The sequence below is a fragment of the Anser cygnoides genome, chromosome 2 (assembly GCF_040182565.1).
Source record: "Anser cygnoides isolate HZ-2024a breed goose chromosome 2, Taihu_goose_T2T_genome, whole genome shotgun sequence".
In the NCBI taxonomy this organism is placed as follows: domain Eukaryota; kingdom Metazoa; phylum Chordata; class Aves; order Anseriformes; family Anatidae; genus Anser; species Anser cygnoides.
The window spans coordinates 26,633,007-26,651,559 of NC_089874.1; the positions used below are offsets into that span (position 1 = coordinate 26,633,007).

At 43.3% G+C, this 18,553-nt stretch overlaps 1 protein-coding gene across 1 annotated transcript; it reads right to left on the reverse strand.

Moving 5' to 3' along the window:
* Nucleotides 1–7,929: 7,929 nt before the first annotated feature.
* Nucleotides 7,930–18,077, reverse strand: PDK4 (pyruvate dehydrogenase kinase 4). Its single transcript, XM_013183478.3, has 11 exons — nucleotides 17,832–18,077; nucleotides 17,032–17,173; nucleotides 15,969–16,040; nucleotides 15,231–15,415; nucleotides 14,673–14,762; nucleotides 14,082–14,159; nucleotides 13,292–13,368; nucleotides 12,496–12,594; nucleotides 12,099–12,209; nucleotides 11,362–11,475; nucleotides 7,930–10,484 (listed from the first exon to the last, which is right to left on the reverse strand). The coding sequence occupies exons 1-11, from the start codon at nucleotides 17,989–17,991 to the stop codon at nucleotides 10,353–10,355; spliced, it is 1,260 nt and encodes a 419-aa protein (XP_013038932.2). The 5' UTR covers nucleotides 17,992–18,077; the 3' UTR covers nucleotides 7,930–10,352.
* Between the last annotated feature and the right edge of the window lie 476 nt (nucleotides 18,078–18,553).

Sequence of the window (18,553 nt, forward strand, 5' to 3'; positions counted from 1 at the left end):
TCTTCCATCCTCTCAGGAGCTTTGGCAGAGGTTTTCTGGCTGGAGACGACGAGGAGGAAGGCTCCTTTTTTAGCTGACCAGGACACATTACCCAGTGTCGCCCGGCCGCGCTGCTGGGTTTGCTGTTAAGTGGCACCTGGTCCTGCCTGGTGGCTGGCACCCGCTGGTGCTGCCCTTTGCAGCCCTGGCTCGGTTTCAGGTGAGCTGGGTGTGCTGGCCAGACTGGGGCAAGTGGCTCCACGCGGGCAGGCACAGACTGCCAGCAGCACCTGGAGCAGCCTCGAACATAGGCTTGGACTTCGACACGGCTCCTTCGAGCAGCCTTGGGAGGGAGGGAGGGAGGGAGGAAGGGAAGGAGGGAATGAGGTGGCGTGACCGGCCCGGGCGGCCTCTCGCTGACTTGACACAAACATGTTTTCAAGTCCCCGGAGCAGCCAGCAGGGAACATGCTGTCCCCGTCGTTTCGCAGCTTCTTGTTCTGGAGAATATGAGAGCAGTGCCAAGAGAGGCACCGCTGCCTCCCACGGCCCCAGTGTTTGTCCTGGAAACCAAAAAAGGGGGAAAAAAAAAAAAATGATGGAAAGCTGTAAGCAGAACAAAGGAGCTAGCAGCTGAACAGCAGCCACGCGTTTCCTGAAGGTTATTTTTAAGGTTTATAATCGTTCTCTCCTTATTTACAGTGCTGTTCTGTGTCTTTTTATCTAGCACTGGCTGCAGATCTGCCCTCTGCTTAAACCAACCCATTCACTTCCAGGCGTCTGGGGCTGCACTGCCTACGGGAGGCATGCATAGCTTTTTTAGGCTCCCAGCCCCAAACAGCTGGAATAATCTTCTAGCCTTATTGAAGCAGGCCCTCACATTGTTCAGGTTTTGGACATTCTTAATCCTTTTTTTTTTCTAAAAAAGCCTCAACTGTGTGAAGTGAGCACAAGCCGTGGCTGGTCACTGCTGTGTGCTGTGTCCCGTCCTGCCTCCAGGCGCAGGCATGCCCTTTTATCATGGTGGCACAGACACAAGGACAAACTGACTGTTTTTCTGGGCAGGGACACACTTACACCTCAGAGCCAGCAGCAGCTCTGCACTCAGGCTTTCCCAGCACGGACCTGGGCTTTTGATCTCACCTGGCTTGAACAGAAAGGCTCAAGGAGATCAAGGCTTGGTGGTTTACCAGTTGCGCCACATTGGATTAGAGAAACAAGGCTGAAACAAGAGATGTCAGCCAGCTCGGTCCTTTAAACTGGTCATTTGTGCATACACGTTCCTGGCCAATGTATCTTGAATGGCTAAATGTACATCACGTTCTCCTCTTCTCCCCCTAGGTGTGTCACTCAGCTGTAAATTCCTCCAGCATATGCTGTCTTGCCGTCCACATGGCAGGTAACACTGTGATCCTCTTCCCTGATCCTATGCTCTGACCAAGTTAAAAATGAGTATGCTGTTTGTCTTCTAGAGGCTTCGGGAGTGCATGTGTCTCCCCGTTGACCAGCTGCTCAAACCATTTTGGCTCTGTTCACAGTTCACTGGTGTCAACTGAAAGCTTTTCATAGATTTCAGTGGGCGTAGTGTGAGGTCTAAAAATGAATGATTATTGCTCTAATGTTCATAATTTACATTGCTTAGTAAGTTGATCACAGTTTATAGTACACTTTGTACTGCCTGACAAAGAAAAGATAAAGGTTTATCATACGTTTGAAGCATGTTACAGAGAACAGTGTTCACTCTGGAAAGTATAGTTACAGCACCAAAAGTTCTCAGGTCTGCTTATAGACAGCCTATTGCTATATTAGTTATATTCTATAAAAATGAGAACAATAGAATAACTGCTTCTGAAAGCTCTTACCTTACAAAAAGACTTTTATAAGTGAAAACTTAATATATTGTACACTAATGTACTTTGATTCTGCTAGAAATAATGGCCTTAAAAAAGAAAAATCAAACTTCCAGCATTAATGTACTTTAAAGAAAAAGTAAAGAAGAGCATATATTTCAGCTTTTCATTGTCAACAGCTTTGCTGAACCTCCTCCCTGTTCTTAATGAAATGAAATGAAATGAAATGAAATGAAATGAAATGAAATGAAATGACCCCCCTCTGACAGAACATGCTGTTGAGGACAGAACTTCCCCCCCCAGACTCTCATTTCCTATAGCAGTGGCTGTGTTCATTCCTGGGAGGTAATGGGAGGATCTGTGGTTCTTTTCTGCTCTGTTTGACTGCAGTGGTGTAGATTTAAAGTCAAGGCACATCCTCTCCCTTAGCATCAATACTCTCAGGTGGAGAATATGATTCTGCTGTAGAGCAAAGGAGAAGGCAAGGACAACTCTTTGGAGAAGGATAAAAACATCTCTGTCAGTCAGTGCTGAATGCTAATCTCTATAATATAATTTCCAAGGTCTCCCTGCAACAATTTGTGGTGCTCCAGTGAAGAGTTTTGTCATTTCTCCAGCTGTTTTAGCACGGATGTTGTCATTCAAGAGAATATGCAGAAGGCGATATGATTTTTTTTTGCTTAAGTGAACTGATCATCCAGTGGCCTTGAAAAATCATCAAAAGCTTTTGGAAGTGTGACATGCACTGTTCCCATCGTTCATCCACAACAGATAAGCTCAGAGTGTGCACAGACTGGCACCAGAGCAGGAATGGGACTAGCAGAGGAACAGGAGGGCAAGGCCACAGAGGCAAAGCCCATGAAGTTATTTGGACCAGTGGAAAGTTTCTGGTCATCTCCACAAATAATGCAAATTATGAAAACTTAAGAGTGTCCCTGGTCACATTTTCAAAATGAAGCTTTCTTCATCATGTGTTTATGTACAACCCGAGGTGAAGTTGATTAGAAACAAGGGAGAGTTAGACAATTTTATATCAGGTCCTAACTACGCACAAACAAGTTCTTCTGTGTCAACAAACCCGAGCTAAGTTTTATGCCTGAGCAAACAGCTTCCTGTGGTCTGTGAAGCAATGGCACATACCTGTTAATATCCAGAGTGGCATAAACCATCCGACCCACCCCAGCACGAAGGTTGAATTCCTCCAATAATACCTTTTGTAAGCAGGGGAGTGGCAGTGTGCCACCAATATCCTTTGCAATGCGTGCTGTGGTTTGAGCTGCACGCTACACTGATTGGAGGAAAGGACAAGTATCCCTGCCAGGTATTCCAGCCTGTTTACCAGCAAATTTGTTAAAAATCAACCAATAGTGTTGTGGATGGTGGTGCTGCTAGAAAAGAGAAAGCTGCAAGCACGAACACTCAAAAAAGGGCTTTCAATGCAACTGGGTTCTCGATATGCCTCACACTGTTTAATAATCAGTATCAGATGCAGTTAACTCCTAATTTTCTGTAAGGCTAGCAAGTAACTGGGTGTCCCATGCAGAGTGAGCGTGGCTCCCACAGGCTGTATGAGCTCAGACAGAGCTCTCAGGTGCCTGCATCGCTGCCACGCCGGGTGCAGAGCCCCAGGCGACGAGCCTCGCGGTCTTCTGCTGCTGTGTGGCACCACAGCCAGCCCCACACCCGGACACACCTGTGATGCTGGGAGCGCAATGCAGTGGTGACGAGCTGCACAGAGGCATCTCCAGGCTGACACAGCTTGTGCAGGCAGCCTGCGGGGTTCCTCTGCAATGTTCCCGCTGGCATAAATATTGTCTGGGATTTTCCATTATCTATCCGCTGTGGCCAGCAATGGCAGCGGTGATGTTGTTTTGAACTCGGTGCATCTGAAGCCTCCCACAGCCTCCCAGAATTAGCAAGGGGGCTTGAGTCATCTACCTAAACATACACGTTCACCGATACTTGAGAAAGCCAAGGGCACCCATACAAGGCATTTGCATGGGCCTGGCGGACGTGACAAAGGACTCGCGGCAGATCTCTCTCCATAGGGAGGGACAAATGGAGAGGCAGGCAGAACACACCAGGCCTTCTCACATAGCATCGGGTGACTATTTTTAGGCAACTGAACTAGCTGGGAGTCAGCTCACAGCTGAAGCCATCTAAATGCAGGTGCCTACACGTGCCCCCGACATCCAGGGTCCCATTACAGGCAGTTGAGCTCAGCCACTGAAGCCAGGAGAGCTATGAGCTGGCTGAATGGAGGTGTCTGCTTTGGGAGGAGCTGAGAGCCTTCTGATGTCCTCTGGGTGTATCATCTCTGGTCACTAGAGTGGGAGCTTGAAAGCTCCCATGTAGGCACATACGTACTGACACTTACGTGGTATCATGATAAGATGTTCTACCTGGTGTGCTGAATCCTAGGTCAATGTTCTCGGTTTCAGGCCCAGACAACTAGGATGACGCAGCACAGAAAGCCCAACGTGTAAACAAAGATTTATTTATTTATTTATTTATTTATTTTTACTGGCTTGTCTTATTTAAGCCTCCCAGGCAGGGCCTATCTGGATGTATCACATTCACATAACTTAAGGTGTGGCAGCCCAGGCTCTCTCTCAGCTCCTTGAGGATGCTCTGCAGCCCTGAACGAAGAGAGTGGCGGTCGTTCCTCTCACTGTACTTCCCAGCATCACAAGTCTGTCTGGGTTTTTGACTGGACGTGACTCCAGGAAGGCAGTGTGAGGCTCATTACTTAAGGGGCTCTTGCTTACACAGCAGGAAATCAAGTAGGTCCTTCCTTTTCCTGCTAGGAAGTGCAGAGCAGAGGGGGGGGCACAGAGAAATCTCTGCTAACTCTACATGGAGCAATTTATTGCACTCTGTTTAGGCTTTTTTTTCTTCTTTCTTTTTCTTTTAAAGGAATATATAGGAGAGGCGATGAGTAGCATCTAGTGATAACTCCTACATATTTTTCTACTTTATTTAAAAAAAAAATCATTAAGAGTCATGAGAATGTTCCAAAACCACAGGATTGTGTTCCAGCCTCTTGTTATGCCATCCAACATTTGAGAGCAGGGAAAAACTCAGGATCCCTGCAGGGATTTTCTGCCCCTTCCTCCCTGTAAGGTGAGTAGAGAGAAGCGGGGCTGATGGAGACTGCCTGCCGCAGTGCTGGCAGGGTGTCCGGCTTGCTCTCTGTTGACTGAGCGGAGGAGCAGCACCTGGCCAGGTGCTGAGTAAGTCATTCTGTCACGAACATGCACGCCAGCACAGACACGCGAAGCCACTTTAGGTCCTGTAATACAGGATTGGGATGCAAGCATTTAAAATTGTGTTGCCAGCTTCTAGGGAATGCAAAATCAAAGACATTAACAGAAAAGCGCTCCCTCCTCTTTACATCTCAACTCCTTCCCCCCCCACACCCCAAATCAGATGAGCCAAGAAATGTCAAAAACTGCCAACTTCTACCTTCTGTTTGCCAAAACTACTTTGGGATTTCGTGGCAGAGAGTTACTGGGGGCTATAACCCAATGACTCAAGTCACCGTCACCACTGTAAGGGAAAAAAATTGTTTTTCCAGTCTGGTAGTGTTTCTTATCAAAGGTATCAAAGCTTATATTGTAATAATGCTATGGGAAGGACGTTATCGCCGACTAAGGGCAAAGTCTGGTGTATTTGAGAGCTTAGTTAAACGATAGGAAAGAGATGATAACGAACAAGCCCTTATCAGGCGCCGGGGAGATTAATTTGGAGGTGTGCCCAAGGCACTAGTAACAAAATCAGTGTAAGCAGTTTAGTTAACGAGCTGGAAGAGAAAACACTGGATGCTTTTGTGTAGTTTCTGTTGACTTCAGGAACCTTTGTAAGGTCCAGATCAGGGGGCAAAAGGGGGAAGTGCAACATCTGCTTATCTTCTGTGAAACCAGAACGTCTTCCAGCCATGGGTAAATCTGCTGATTTCAGTGAACCTCTGACGTACTAAAAGAAAGCCAATCGCTGGTACCTCCGGAGCTTTGCTGAATCAGGAGTTGGCCTCTTCCACTCAGTGAGTTTATGCAGAGGAGGAAAAAAAAAAAAAACAACTTCTGGAGCCTTCTGGACGGCAGGAGGTTGTCTGGAACTAACAGCCTGCGTGCAGCCTGCCTGGGGGACACTGTGCACTGCCTGCTGGGCCACGTGCTCGTCTGGCTCATGGGGGACTTGGGCTGCATGCTGCAGGAAGGGGCTGCTGCCACCTCCGCGGCGTGCCCGGCTCACGCCTGCGCCGCATGCATCTCCTGAACCTGCCACAGCTAGTGTACAGAGCAGGCATATGTATTTCTGCTTGGAAAAACCGAGGGGAAAGCTGCTAGTCCTGTCTCTAGGGTCAGCAACTCGGTAAAGGTGGCTGGGGAAAACAGACCTGTTTTGTTTTCATTTCTCTTACTGAAGTCCCTGGTGCAATTAAGTTGGGGGTTGTTTCCTCCAACACACCTGTACTGATGTATGTCAGGGTGATACTTTTCTGTAATTCCAAAATGCTTGAAGTTCACACCATCTGATCCACTTCACTGGCATTAGGGGTGGGGGGAAAAATAATTAAGAAAGGGAAACAGCACAGAAAGCTGTAAGTTGTAGCTTTACTGCTAGACACCCAGAGTTTGGCTATTTTTCACCTCTCGCCTTTCAGGTTAAGCACTCATAGGCACTTTTACAGTTACTCTGTCTTTTTAAAAATCAGGGATGCAGCATATTCCTGGGAAAACACAAGCCTGTTAAAGCACCACTTGTACAGGACCAGTTTATTATGGTACAGTCTGTTCTGCCCACTAACCATAGTTCTATTTCAAACTAGCTATTAAAAGCCTGTTGTCCTATTATTTCAGAGCTGAAACAGAGACTTTTTTTTTTAACCATCACATGGAAGAAGTTAAAGACTGAATCCCACTGGAAGTCTGGACAGTTAGATTCAGTGCATGCTGTTAGGAGTCTCCCCTTGGCAGTAAAACAGTTTGATCCTTTCCACAGCAGCAGCCGTGGGTTATGACACTTGAAAGGCCACTTACCAGCTTGGCCTCTGAAACCACTCACTTTGGGACTACCACTGATTTATGTTATACAAAATGTTTGTTTCCCCTTCAAAACTTCAGGAAGACTTGTCTATCCCTATTCTGCAGCTAGGACTCTGCAGGGGCAGGATGCATTTTTGGAAGCAAAAGGTTTGTGAAAGCAATCATTAAATATGTATTCCTGATCACAACACAGAGGCTGGGCAAACCAACCATCAGGAGTTAACATCAAACACAATACAGATCAAAATAGATCAATATGATGATTGCATTACGAGAATTGCTTAAGCAAGTCACTAAGCACAGTGTTTGCCCCTCAGCTTTGTGCCAGTGAACCTGAAAGAAAGTTTTCTTGATGACACAATTGAGGCCTAAGCCAGTTTTCTTGGTGGCAGATTTCTTAGCAACCACAAACTGCATGACTTGTGCTGCATCTGATGCCTCTCAGAATTTCTGAACATTGAGATCAGATTTTGAGCCGTGTTACTTAATAGCTTGGTAAGACAACAACAGTCAAGCTCCGCATGCTTCTTGCATCATAAGCCAGTTAGTTTTAGCAAGGTAACCGTGACATGTGGGCAATCCTCCTGCACCCCACCACCTTTAGGACGTGGGTGAAAGGCAGTGAATTGCCATCACTGATACAAGCTCACTACTGGAAACGTAAGGGTCCAAGTAATTTTGTCATTGAAGCTTTTAGAAGAAAGTTGTTCAAAGAAGCCCATTGAAACTCATTGCCCAGACCCTACCTCCCCTTAAATACTTCCTGAATCCTGCTTTGCTCATAATTCTGATCTACTTTTGATGTTTAGGATCCCCTGAAATAAGTGAGCTCCACAAGAAAGATCACCAATATCAAAAGTTACCTACTAGGAAAATTCTCCCCCCAACCAAAGAGGGCCCCCCCAAATAACCCTACCCTCCCCCCCAATAAAAGCCACCAAACCCAGAGCTCATTCATGCTAAAAGCCATAATTAATACTTAAAACTTACTCACTAATACTTGAAAGCCCATGCTTGCAGTACACTTAGAAGAAAAAAAGAAAGATACTAGACAACCATTAAAAAGATTTTATTATAAAATTATTTAAATATCTACAAACCAGTAAAAGGCTCAAAACTACAAGTCTACTTTCAGGAATAAGAATTCAGTAAGTGTTGAAAGACACCATTTTATCTAGGTAGATAGCCCTTAAGTATTTTTTAATACTAAAGGGATTCCGCATAGGTTCTTTAAGCACTACACACATCTGTCTGCATTGTGAATGTGTTCTGCATATACAGATTCAAAATTACACTTATCCAGAAAGCTTCTATTTGTAAGCTCTATTAGACATTTGTTTATAACACTCATGTGCTTTGGCTGCTTTAAAATAGTTACAGCTCCAACCTGGAGTAGCTGCAGCTATGGTACATATATACAGTATATCATGAGATCACAAATCACATTCAAGCGTTCCTGGGTGCAGACAGTATTATTTGTGTTTAATTGACAACAGTAACTACCTAGGCATATTTTTGTGACCTTGTATTCAATACAAAGTCAAAGTATTCAAGTATATTACGGCAGTGAAAGCAGCTTTTTCACACCTGTATCTTCTAAACAAAGATATTTCACTTTTGTTATCCATTTCATTCAGCAAGCTGAGCTAAAATATACCTGAATTGGTGACCTTTGGTGATTGCAGCTTATTCACTGGGAAAAGAGTGGCCCCAATGCAGTACTTAAGTCATCATGCTCAGTAATTATCATCAACGCTTCAAAGTTCAGTTTTTGAAAGAAATTCATCATAACAGAATACTATTTTCCATTGAGAAGTTTACCCCAACCAAGAACTTTTAGAATAAAGTTAGTTCTAGCTTTCTTATTGCTATTAAAAAAATCATTTGAGATTCACAGTATAGTATGGAGTGGCTTTCTGCACAGTAAATACAAATCTGTTATACAACTGAGCAAGATGTTGTACTGAGCAAGATGCTTTAAATACTGTATTTGCAACTTCTTTCCAAGGTTCGCATACACTTAAGATAATGATGCTGATCAGTCAACAAAAATTCAAGTAGTATTACACAGCCCCAATGAACTTTGACTGTACAGTTGGGTAACTTCCATTAGCTTCACTTTATCCTGTCATTCAGCTTACCTTGCTTACAAGGAGGGGAAAAATGCAGAGATTGGAAAGCGAGAAGAGCTTACTGAGAGTGGAGTATTTTCTCAACAGCTCTCTCCCACTGGCACTGTTCCTATGGCAATTCCCCCCCATTTTGCTGTTCATAAGAGCTACTCTACAGTTTTCAGTGCTGTTGATATTTTAAATCTTCATTTCCACAAGCCCTTTCTACTACAGTGAACAGTTCTCAGAATACATTCTACTCCACCACCACTGCTCCTAAAAACCTTTCAAACAGACCTTCAGTGCTCACAGCTCTCAAGGCTGAGAATTCCCCTTGTACCACATGATAGCGTGGTACGATACATATTTGGCAGACATAGTAGTAGGCAGATTTTGATTTAGTGTATTGAGCCCACTAGTCATCTAACAGCATGACAAAAAGGAATCACAGGACAACATTTTAAGTATACTGTTTCCCATGCCATGCTTGCATAACACAGATCACCAAAACCTTTCAGTACAACTTGCATGTCTCACTTCAGTTCCCGGAAAATCCTAATCTACTTGGCACTTGTTTTCCAGAGTGCTGAGATATAGGCCAACTTTATGGATGTTAAAATTAAGTGGCTTTCCAATTTGTCCCTAAAATATCCTGATTTCCTTATGCACAGTAGCCTTATTTCACTAGCTGTTCCATGAACAGCTTAAAAATCCATATATTTTTTAAAAAGTAACTCTGAACAAGGCTTCACATAAGAACTATTACTGGAATACAGGATTGCTTTTTTTGTTAGAACAGGACTTCCTTATACATGGAAAACACTTTCTCCCTACCTGGCAAGGGTTCGCCCCCATTTCCCACTCAGGCTCTATTTGGACACTGTTTATAAAACAGCAGTCTTGTAGGCAAGGTAAGTGGCTATCTTCCAAATGTTATAAATACAGCTATTAAGTACAGGTGCAACTGTCTACCTGAGGAGTTCTGTAATAAGATGAACTGCTGATATCTATTCTAGGAGAAAAATATACCAGCTTAACTGATATTTATCAGTATCCAGAATTCAAGCATTAGACAGGACTCAATTGCACACTTCTGCCACATCAAATCTTTGATCACAAGAGTAGCCTGAATTTCCTCTATACACACACCTCTTCTTAAAAGACTTCTATTTTCTTCAGTCTGAAGTACGCAGCAGCATTTCACATGTAATGCATACGGCCTAGGCTATAACATCCTTAGCTTCTTACTCTTTTGCCAGTCCTGAAACTGAAGAATTGGCCTGTTTGAAGGTAGCTAAGTACTTCCAAACACTAGTCCTTGAGAAGCCAGCTTGATCCCGTTGGGTGCCTCAGATACCAACTTCTTCAGAGAGCTGCACTCTGCCTTGGGCCTCTGCTTGGAACACACCAGTCATCCGCCTCTGATGTGGCTTGGTAATGCTTAGAAGCAGATTTGTTGAAGACTGGGAGCTTTTCTACTGATTCAGTTGATAGGGCCTAAAAACAAGAAGAGCTACTCAGTTTTTTCCCCCTCTCAATAATACCACTTTACAAAAATTGACACAGTATGCTTCAAGTGCCAAGTCAGTGACAAAGTTATTTACACAAATGTTTCTGTAATAGATACTAAAGCAAGTTAACTATAGCATCTAAGTTTGCAATGAGTAATTTGGCAGGACAAATGCAGTGACTTCAAATCATGTTTATGCATTTTTATAGGCCTTAGAAGGTATTCTGTAAAGTATTTTCAAGATAATCCTGAAAGCAGTGTATAAGAACTTTACAGAAGTACAGAGAAGCTTCAAAATGCAATCCCTTCCTACTTCCATATTCTTCTGCTAAAAGAATATTTTGTGTTTATTAGGGAGCACTATATGCCAGACTATTATTCAAGATTACTAATAACCAAATCCCATATATGAGCTATATGGCAGATGCTGAATAGTATAAGGTACTAGAAAGTCTATATGAACTAATACTAAAAGTGTCTGGTTGTCAGAGTAAAAAGAGCACAGCAAAGAAAATGGATCTGTTGCTCAGATCTTCTGATTTCTGCTACTTCACTTTTCCCTAGTATTTTATATTCCATGAATCAGTAAATATGAGATCTACCTATACAGGGAACCCGCTGAATTTGATTTAAAGCTCTTAATAGTAGATATTCAAGTACACTTGTTATAGCTGAGTTACTTTTTTTTTTTAACCTCTAAGGATCAGTTAGAAAGCTTACTGGCATTTCTTAATAAAAATGAAGTCATTTTCTACTTATAAGCAGAGAATTCATTTACTTTAAGATGCTACTGAAGTAGTCACCTCACTGCATTAGTGGAATTTATCAGCATTTATTTTATTTAAACCAAATCAAAACACATACCTTCAAGTAGATAATAGCATCTGTTCCATAGCCACATATGGAGTAGAGATTTAGGTCTCCTTGGAAGTATTTAGCATATAGACGGGAAATTGGCAAGCCATACCCAAAGCCAGCCTAAGAAGAAATCAAAACAAAATTCTCTACTAGCTCTTATGTCTTAAAATAGCTGGAAAATGTTCAGAGACTTCAGACTGTTAAAGTCTTGCAATTCTCTTAAGAGAGTTTTCTAGTCAGTTTCACATGCAAATTGACTATTTGAAAAGAATCTCTATGGAGGAGGAAAGGTACATATTACAGGTGTTACTTTTACACATTACACTTCTGTATTTCCCTGCCTAGTTTTTGCTAGCACAACTTGATTATTGAAAGGTTATTACTAGAGTGTAACTATATTCTATATCTATTCCAGTTGTGCTCGCCTCTGCAAAGATAGTATTTCTTTTAAGTTCAATAACTGAGAGGAAGTGAAGAACAAGTAAGTTATTGGCATTGGAGTAAAAGAAATGAGGCTCAGGTAGGACTATTCTTCCATTTATACCTTTAAAAATTCATTTTGTCCATTAAGCAAGAGTTAATGCTATAAGAGATCTAAGATCACTTATCTATGACACTCAGTCTTCATACACTCTATAGAGCAGTAGGGTGGATATAGGGTTTCAGTATTTGTTATTAACCTATCAATCTGCCCAATATTTATGGTAACCTTATTAGCAACATGAGCATTAAAGTAAACTTACAAGAGGAGTATTTCGGTCATTATCCATCCTTGGCCTTGGTGCTGTGGAATACATGTAGCTAAACAGCTGCTCTATTTTCCTTACTGGAACACCACCGCCTCTGTCAGAGATCTGATTTAAGAGAAAATAAAAGTTAGCTATGATCACATACTAAAACTGGTATTTAAAGTGCTGGTATTTAAACAAACCCTCCAGCAGTAATAAGTGCTATTTGTTTCACAGCATATTATTTTCCAGTTAAATAATTGCTCTATGTAGGCTATCAACAGAAAGCTTATGCTCTGTGTCTTTGATCTGTTGTCACAGAACTTGTAGCAAGTTATTCTAATAAAATTTGCTGCAACATGTGCAATCGAAGATTACATTAAGCCCATATTGTAGCTGGCCAACAACATACCTTAATTGCCAAGTCTTCTTGTCCTAGAACAACTGTCACTTCAACTGGAGAGAGGGAAGGACTGTTTTCTTGAAATTCAACTGTTGCCCTCATTGAGTTCTGTGAGAATGAAGGTTACCATCATCAGAAAGCATTTAATCTATACACTTAATCACATTAGTTTAATACCCCTGTTATTATGCAGAGGCTGAGCAGTTACCATCCTCTTCTACCACTGCCTACCTTCAAGAAAAAACACTTAGCAACTAAGCATAACAAGAGCAGAAGTCTCACATTTAGGACTCCTCTGTGCTTCAGAGGTTACATTGTTTTGATGAACACCAAACTAGGCTAATATATATTAAATAAACTAAATCCATGAAACATCAGCAGGTCTGTACAAAAAAAGTAGAGCTCAACAGTTGCTAAAGACTGCCAGAACTCCACATCCCTTGTTGGCAGCACATAGTTCAGCCCCATTCAATGCACTTCCTACCCCACAGGAAAGGCACTACAGCAAAACTGCTCTATAGGTGTAACCTAAAAGAAGGCTTTCAGAGTGGTTGTCACAGCCTCGTGTCCCACTTTTCCTCCCTCTCTCCCTTCCCCCAGTTACCACTACACGAAAGTGTCCAAATATCCTCCAACAAACTGCAGTCATCGTTTTCCCAACTGCCAAAAACTATCTCCCCACATAAGAAATTTTTAGAAATCTGTCCTATGCAGAGCTCCATTTCACTCAGGTCTAGCTAGACATTTTAAATATCGATGCTCCTGCTCAGAATACTGAAGGAAGAAACAGCATATACTGACATACCTTAAAGAGCTCAAAAAGCATGTGAAAGAGATGAGATGGAACATATACGATGTTAATTGGCTCTCCTGGAAATTTGCCTAGATGGAAGAGAAAGAGACAAGAAATACTTAGCAGGGAGATAAAACTTGGATACAATACTAAAAAAATTTACAATAAGCAAACAAAAAACAAGAAAATAAAGTTTTAATTTTGGAGTATATCCCCCCCTTCCCCTGCCAAATGAAAGGTTTTGTTTACTTATAACAGTGTTTAGGTGGTAATTATCACCTGCTTAGTAACAGTTTATTTTCAAGTAAACTGAAAAATCAGCAGTTAATTTCATTTTATAGGTAAATGATTTTAGAATTATAGAATCATAGAATATCCCGAGTTGGAAGGGACCCATAATGATCATCAAGTTCAACTCCTGGTAGAGGTTAGGAAGACTGCCCAAGATCAGATACATGCAGGCAGCTTAGACTAGATCCAATGTTTCTCAGTCAGTAGACTCACTTTTCCACCTGAGGAGTAGAACTCCTCTCTAGCCACTTATTTTACTATTACAGCCTGGTCTTCATTATCTCAAATTTGTAAATACCACCTCAGGACATGTAGTGTTGGAGATACAGTGACATCTGAGTTCAAAACACAGTAGATTAAATGAGGCACTTATAACACAGGGAAGAGGAACCACCGCATGAGAAATTAACTGGTATGTACCATCATGGCTATAGAAGTGGGAGCGTTTTGATTCAGTAGACACAGCAATTTGACTACAACAGGAAGACAGACATAAAAGTCCTCATCTTACCATTCACTTGATTAAGTTTCAGTTCTGGAGACGTTAAGTAATATTGGTCACATAGCATCTTGGAACTTTCAAAAGCATCTGAAATATTTAAAATACACGAAATGAAGTATTAAATGCTGTAGAGCTTTATACCGATGCATAGCAAAATACAATTTCTAACCACAATAGCTGCTAACATGACACAGACTAAGCCTGTGTTTCACAGGGGATGTGAATGTTGCACCTACACTGTGTGCACTGAAATTGAGACTAAACAGGCAATTACAGCAGTATGGGGAAGTCTTCAGCACTATTTGGTGATTCTGTAAAACAGATGCATCTGGGGTATGGATTAAGAGTAAGTAATGCTGATTTCAACACCAGAGCTTTAATTCCTTCCTCATCTGTTACTTACTAGGCCTTATTCAAACATTTTTTTTACCGCTGCTTTGTATTTTAAATTCCGTCCTACAAAAACTCATGTTTTGATAGACTGCTTTCAGCTATTTCAACAAGAAACAGTCAGCGTCCTATAACACTTTCTGGTTACCCAATCTGCTTGCAAGCAGATAAATATTGATCACAGAGAAATTATGGTATCAGAACACTTACCATTCACTACTTCAACAACATCACAGCAAGGATCAATACTTCCAATGTGCCTTGGGTGCCCTGAGCTGGATTTATCATCAAAAAGAAGGGCTGTTTTGGATGAAAGCAAATATTGTATTTAATTAGAAATACTGTACTATTTGAAAATTAAGTTTATATTAATTAATTATATTATTAGCATGTAGTCACATAAGATGGTTTGCTGGCAGTAGATAGCCTTTTTAAAATCTAAAAAGGCATAGATAGCACTATGTTAGCATCTGTGTAGATCTAAAGGCTTTTCAGATGTAAAGGAGATCCCTGCATTTTCCATACAGCTTACTACAATTAGACTGTAGTCAAAAAATAAATTCTCCCATTACTTTAAGTCATACACTAACTTTTCAGCATCAGTTATCTGAGGCAGATCTCCAACAGTTCTAAGAAACATTTGCATTAAAATGTTTTTCACTAAGTTGAAGGCAGGGGGTTGGAACTAGCTGATCTTTAAGGTCCCTTCCAACCCAAACCATTCTATGATTCTGTGAAGTTTTTCCTCAGATAAGAATTTCTACTTACTGTGTTGGTTCATTAGCATCCGGGTGGAAATACGGCTCATATAAAAGCGATCCAAGAAATACTGAATGTTTTGATTGGTGACAGGGTCTACTTTAAACATATCTTTGTATTCAATTACTCCTTGTGCCATTGTAGGGACCACATCATGATGTCTGTTTCGGACTCTAATTAATGTATCTATAAAGCTAAGTAAAAAAAAAAATCGCATTAGAACATTGTTCTAAAACTACATGAAGGCAAGCTGTGTACAAAAGTCATTATCTAATCCAGTAACACAGATAAGTAAAGTAGCCTTAATGTTAAAATAATTTAAAAATAGACTGTATTTTTAAATTGACCTACATTGACCTACACCAGAAATAGGATATTTTTAATATAAACAGCGTAATCATTACTCATGTCAAATTCATCGCCTGCTTCCTCATGCATAAGAGTTTAAGAAGGAGAATGCAGGGAGTTAAGATGACCCCTAGCTGATATCTTGGAAAGAAGCAGGGACATGACATCAAGTATATTTTTTGTTGATCTTTGTCATGACAGTTCAGGAGGCACTACACCCTTAAAACCAAGCTGCCGAAGGTCATTTATGTGCAGTATTGCTCAACATATTGTTTGTGAGATGCTCAGCAATTCATATTAAGTTACCAAATTCAGTTCAGAACAGTGATCATTCTGAAGTGATCATATGAAAAGTAGAGTATATGATTGAAAGCTCAATGAAACAAATGTATAACTTACTCAGATAATACTTTCTGGTCATCTGGGCTTTTTTGATGGAACTCAACCAGCTCCATTAGACTCTGGATGTACCTATTAAAAAATAAAATCAAATGAATAGGATATTTCATTAGTCTAGGAACAGAAAAGATACTTATTGTCCAACTTATTACTCTCAACAAGTCAGCTAAGAGTCCAAAATATCTGAAGTATCAAAGTTCCATCTAAGCATGGAAACACAGTCACTTCTGCCTGAACTGTAGAAGTCATGCAAGTCTTCTCATGCCTGCCACCCAGACAAGAATTTAAAACATCACTTTAACATTGGCTCCTCTTACAGTTTTAGAGAAGAGGGGCATTCCAAAAGAAGATCCAAATAATAAGTAATAATGGAAGCCACCTGAGCAAAAGTTTTCCAAGTCTAATCAGCTTTGTCACAAGCTAAGCACTTGAGCCTCTTTGCTGATGTCTGACAGCCTTGACGCATATTGTAAAGGCACAACTGTAGTTTGCCAGATTAAGAACGTTTCTGGATCTTACTCTACTGCTTTTGCCCTTTGCGTCAGCCTTCTTTGCAAGTGCTGCAGTTGTGCCAGTAGAGCAAGGTTAAATCAGATCCAATCACTCTGTCAACCACAAAGTGAACGTTAACTGAATTCTAAGCTGCATCGGCCAAGGCAATTTGCTACAGAAGTTCTGCTAGCAATTCCATCAGTGAGAGACCCAAACAAGAATATAGCCAGCTCTTCCATTTCCATGTAACTCTGAGGGTCTGTGCATGTTATGTGAGAATAGAGCACTGTCTTCTCACTTCTTAAAAAGTGGAAAGAAGTTTGTTCTAACAGCAAGCTTTAAACTGTTAAGTTAAGAGATGTTTTAAAAACAACAACATGACCATATTGGGTTTTCAATTTAATTTTAGCATGCTACTCAAGTGTAGAACAGCTTGCAATTAAGCTTTGATGAATGAACTGCATTTCTAGTTTATTTTGTTACTGTCGTCTGTTATTCAAAATAGTCTATGACAACAAAGTTGTTGGAGCTGTGTTATTCTACGGGCCCAATTCAAGCAGTTCTTACTTACCAGCTTTTTACTAACTGCACTGATGGCGTGCTTAGCAATTTGTCGGGGAGAAGATCGATTTCCCTCAGTATGTTTGCAAACCTCACGGGAAGTTCTTGTCTCAGAAAGGCAAAAGAAGTTCTCTCGCATCCATTAGTTGAGCCTACAAAACAAATCCAACCAAATAAAATGTTTTGTGTTGGGGGAAAAAAAGAAATCACAAGTATAAATTGTTGTCTTTCTGCAGACTTGAGGACTACAATCCTTTGCAATCATCATGCTACTACTAGCCAGATCTCCTGCGTGTGGGTTTGCAGCACAGCAGGACACCGCCCATCCCCGGGAGGCATGTTTGTAGGTTTCCCGTTTTGACAGGGGGACTTCGTAATCCTCCGGGAGAGCCGCTGCAGCCCTGTAAACACGGGCTCCTTCAGGACAGCGCCGCGTGAGAGCGGGCTCGGCGGCTGCCAGCAGGGAAACGGGAGCCGGGTACAGGCTGTTCGCTCGGCCGGGACAAGCCGCACGCCTCCTCCCGGACAACGCGTGCCGCTCGGCACGAAAACATCCATCAGCCGACCTCGCTGCTGTTGTCCCCCCGCCCCCAAATCCCATTAAGGGCCCCAGAAGAGAGCCGCAGCCCAGCTCCGGCGCTGACGCGGGCCGGCATCGCCTGGCAACCGGCGCGGAGCCCTCGGAGGGCGCCTGAGGAGAGGGGTGGCGGCGCCTCCCCCCACCCCCGCCACCGCTGCCACCCGCCCGGCCACCCAGCCACCCACCCCCCCGGCCCCAGGGCGAGCTCGGAGCGGCTCCGGGGCTCTCACCGAAGTCCAGCAGCTGCTTGATGGAGAGCGGCGAGGGGGAGAAGCGGGAGAACTGCTCCACCTCCCGCGGCAGCCGGCTGGCGCTGCCTCGGCTGGCGCTGCCTCCGGCCGCCCCTGCCAGGGGGGCCGCGCTGCGCAGGGCGATGCGGGCCGCCTTCATCGCTGCGAGGGGTCGCTCGGGATCGCTGGGGATCGGTTGGGATCGCTCGGTTGGGATCGGTCGGGCTGTAGCTGCCCTGTGGCGAGCGGCTGCAGCGCCGCCCCTAAGTAGAGCCCGCGGCGGGCGGGGCTCCGGCAGGCCCGGCCCCGCTGCCCATGACGGGACATCCCCTCACGGGCGGCTCGTGACGGCCGCTGGCGGAGCTCCCTCGGCCCCTGGCACCGAGCCCCGGCCGCTGACCTTGGGTGTGTGGGGCCGGGGCACGGCCGGGGAGGCTCCGGGAGGCCCCCGAGGGGCGGCGGGCCGGGGGGTGCTGCCCTGCTGCCGGCCCTGAGGGCACGCTGGTGGAGGGGATAACCAAACGGGGAGCCACCGGGAGGTGTGCAGGCTCCTTCGGTGCTCTAAATGCAGGGGGTACTGCGGGTGTTAAAAGTCCCGGCTCTGTGTGGAGAGTACACTGAAGCACGAAGGGAGCAAAAGTAGATCCTAAGCACACAGTTTGACATGTAGGTCATCGCCATGACCTGGGTTAGCAGTGACCAAATACCTGCAGACAGCTGCT

Coding starts and splice junctions, on each gene's coding strand:
- PDK4 (XM_013183478.3), bottom strand. CDS start 17,991: ATGAAGGCGGCCCGCATCGCCCTGCGCAGCGCGGCCCCCCTGGCAGGG. Junction 14,763..15,230: donor GATGCTAATGAACCAACACA/GTAAGTAGAAAT, acceptor CATCCAAAACAG/CCCTTCTTTTTGATGATAAA. Junction 10,485..11,361: donor ATGCTATTATCTACTTGAAG/GTATGTGTTTTG, acceptor TCTTGTTTTTAG/GCCCTATCAACTGAATCAGT.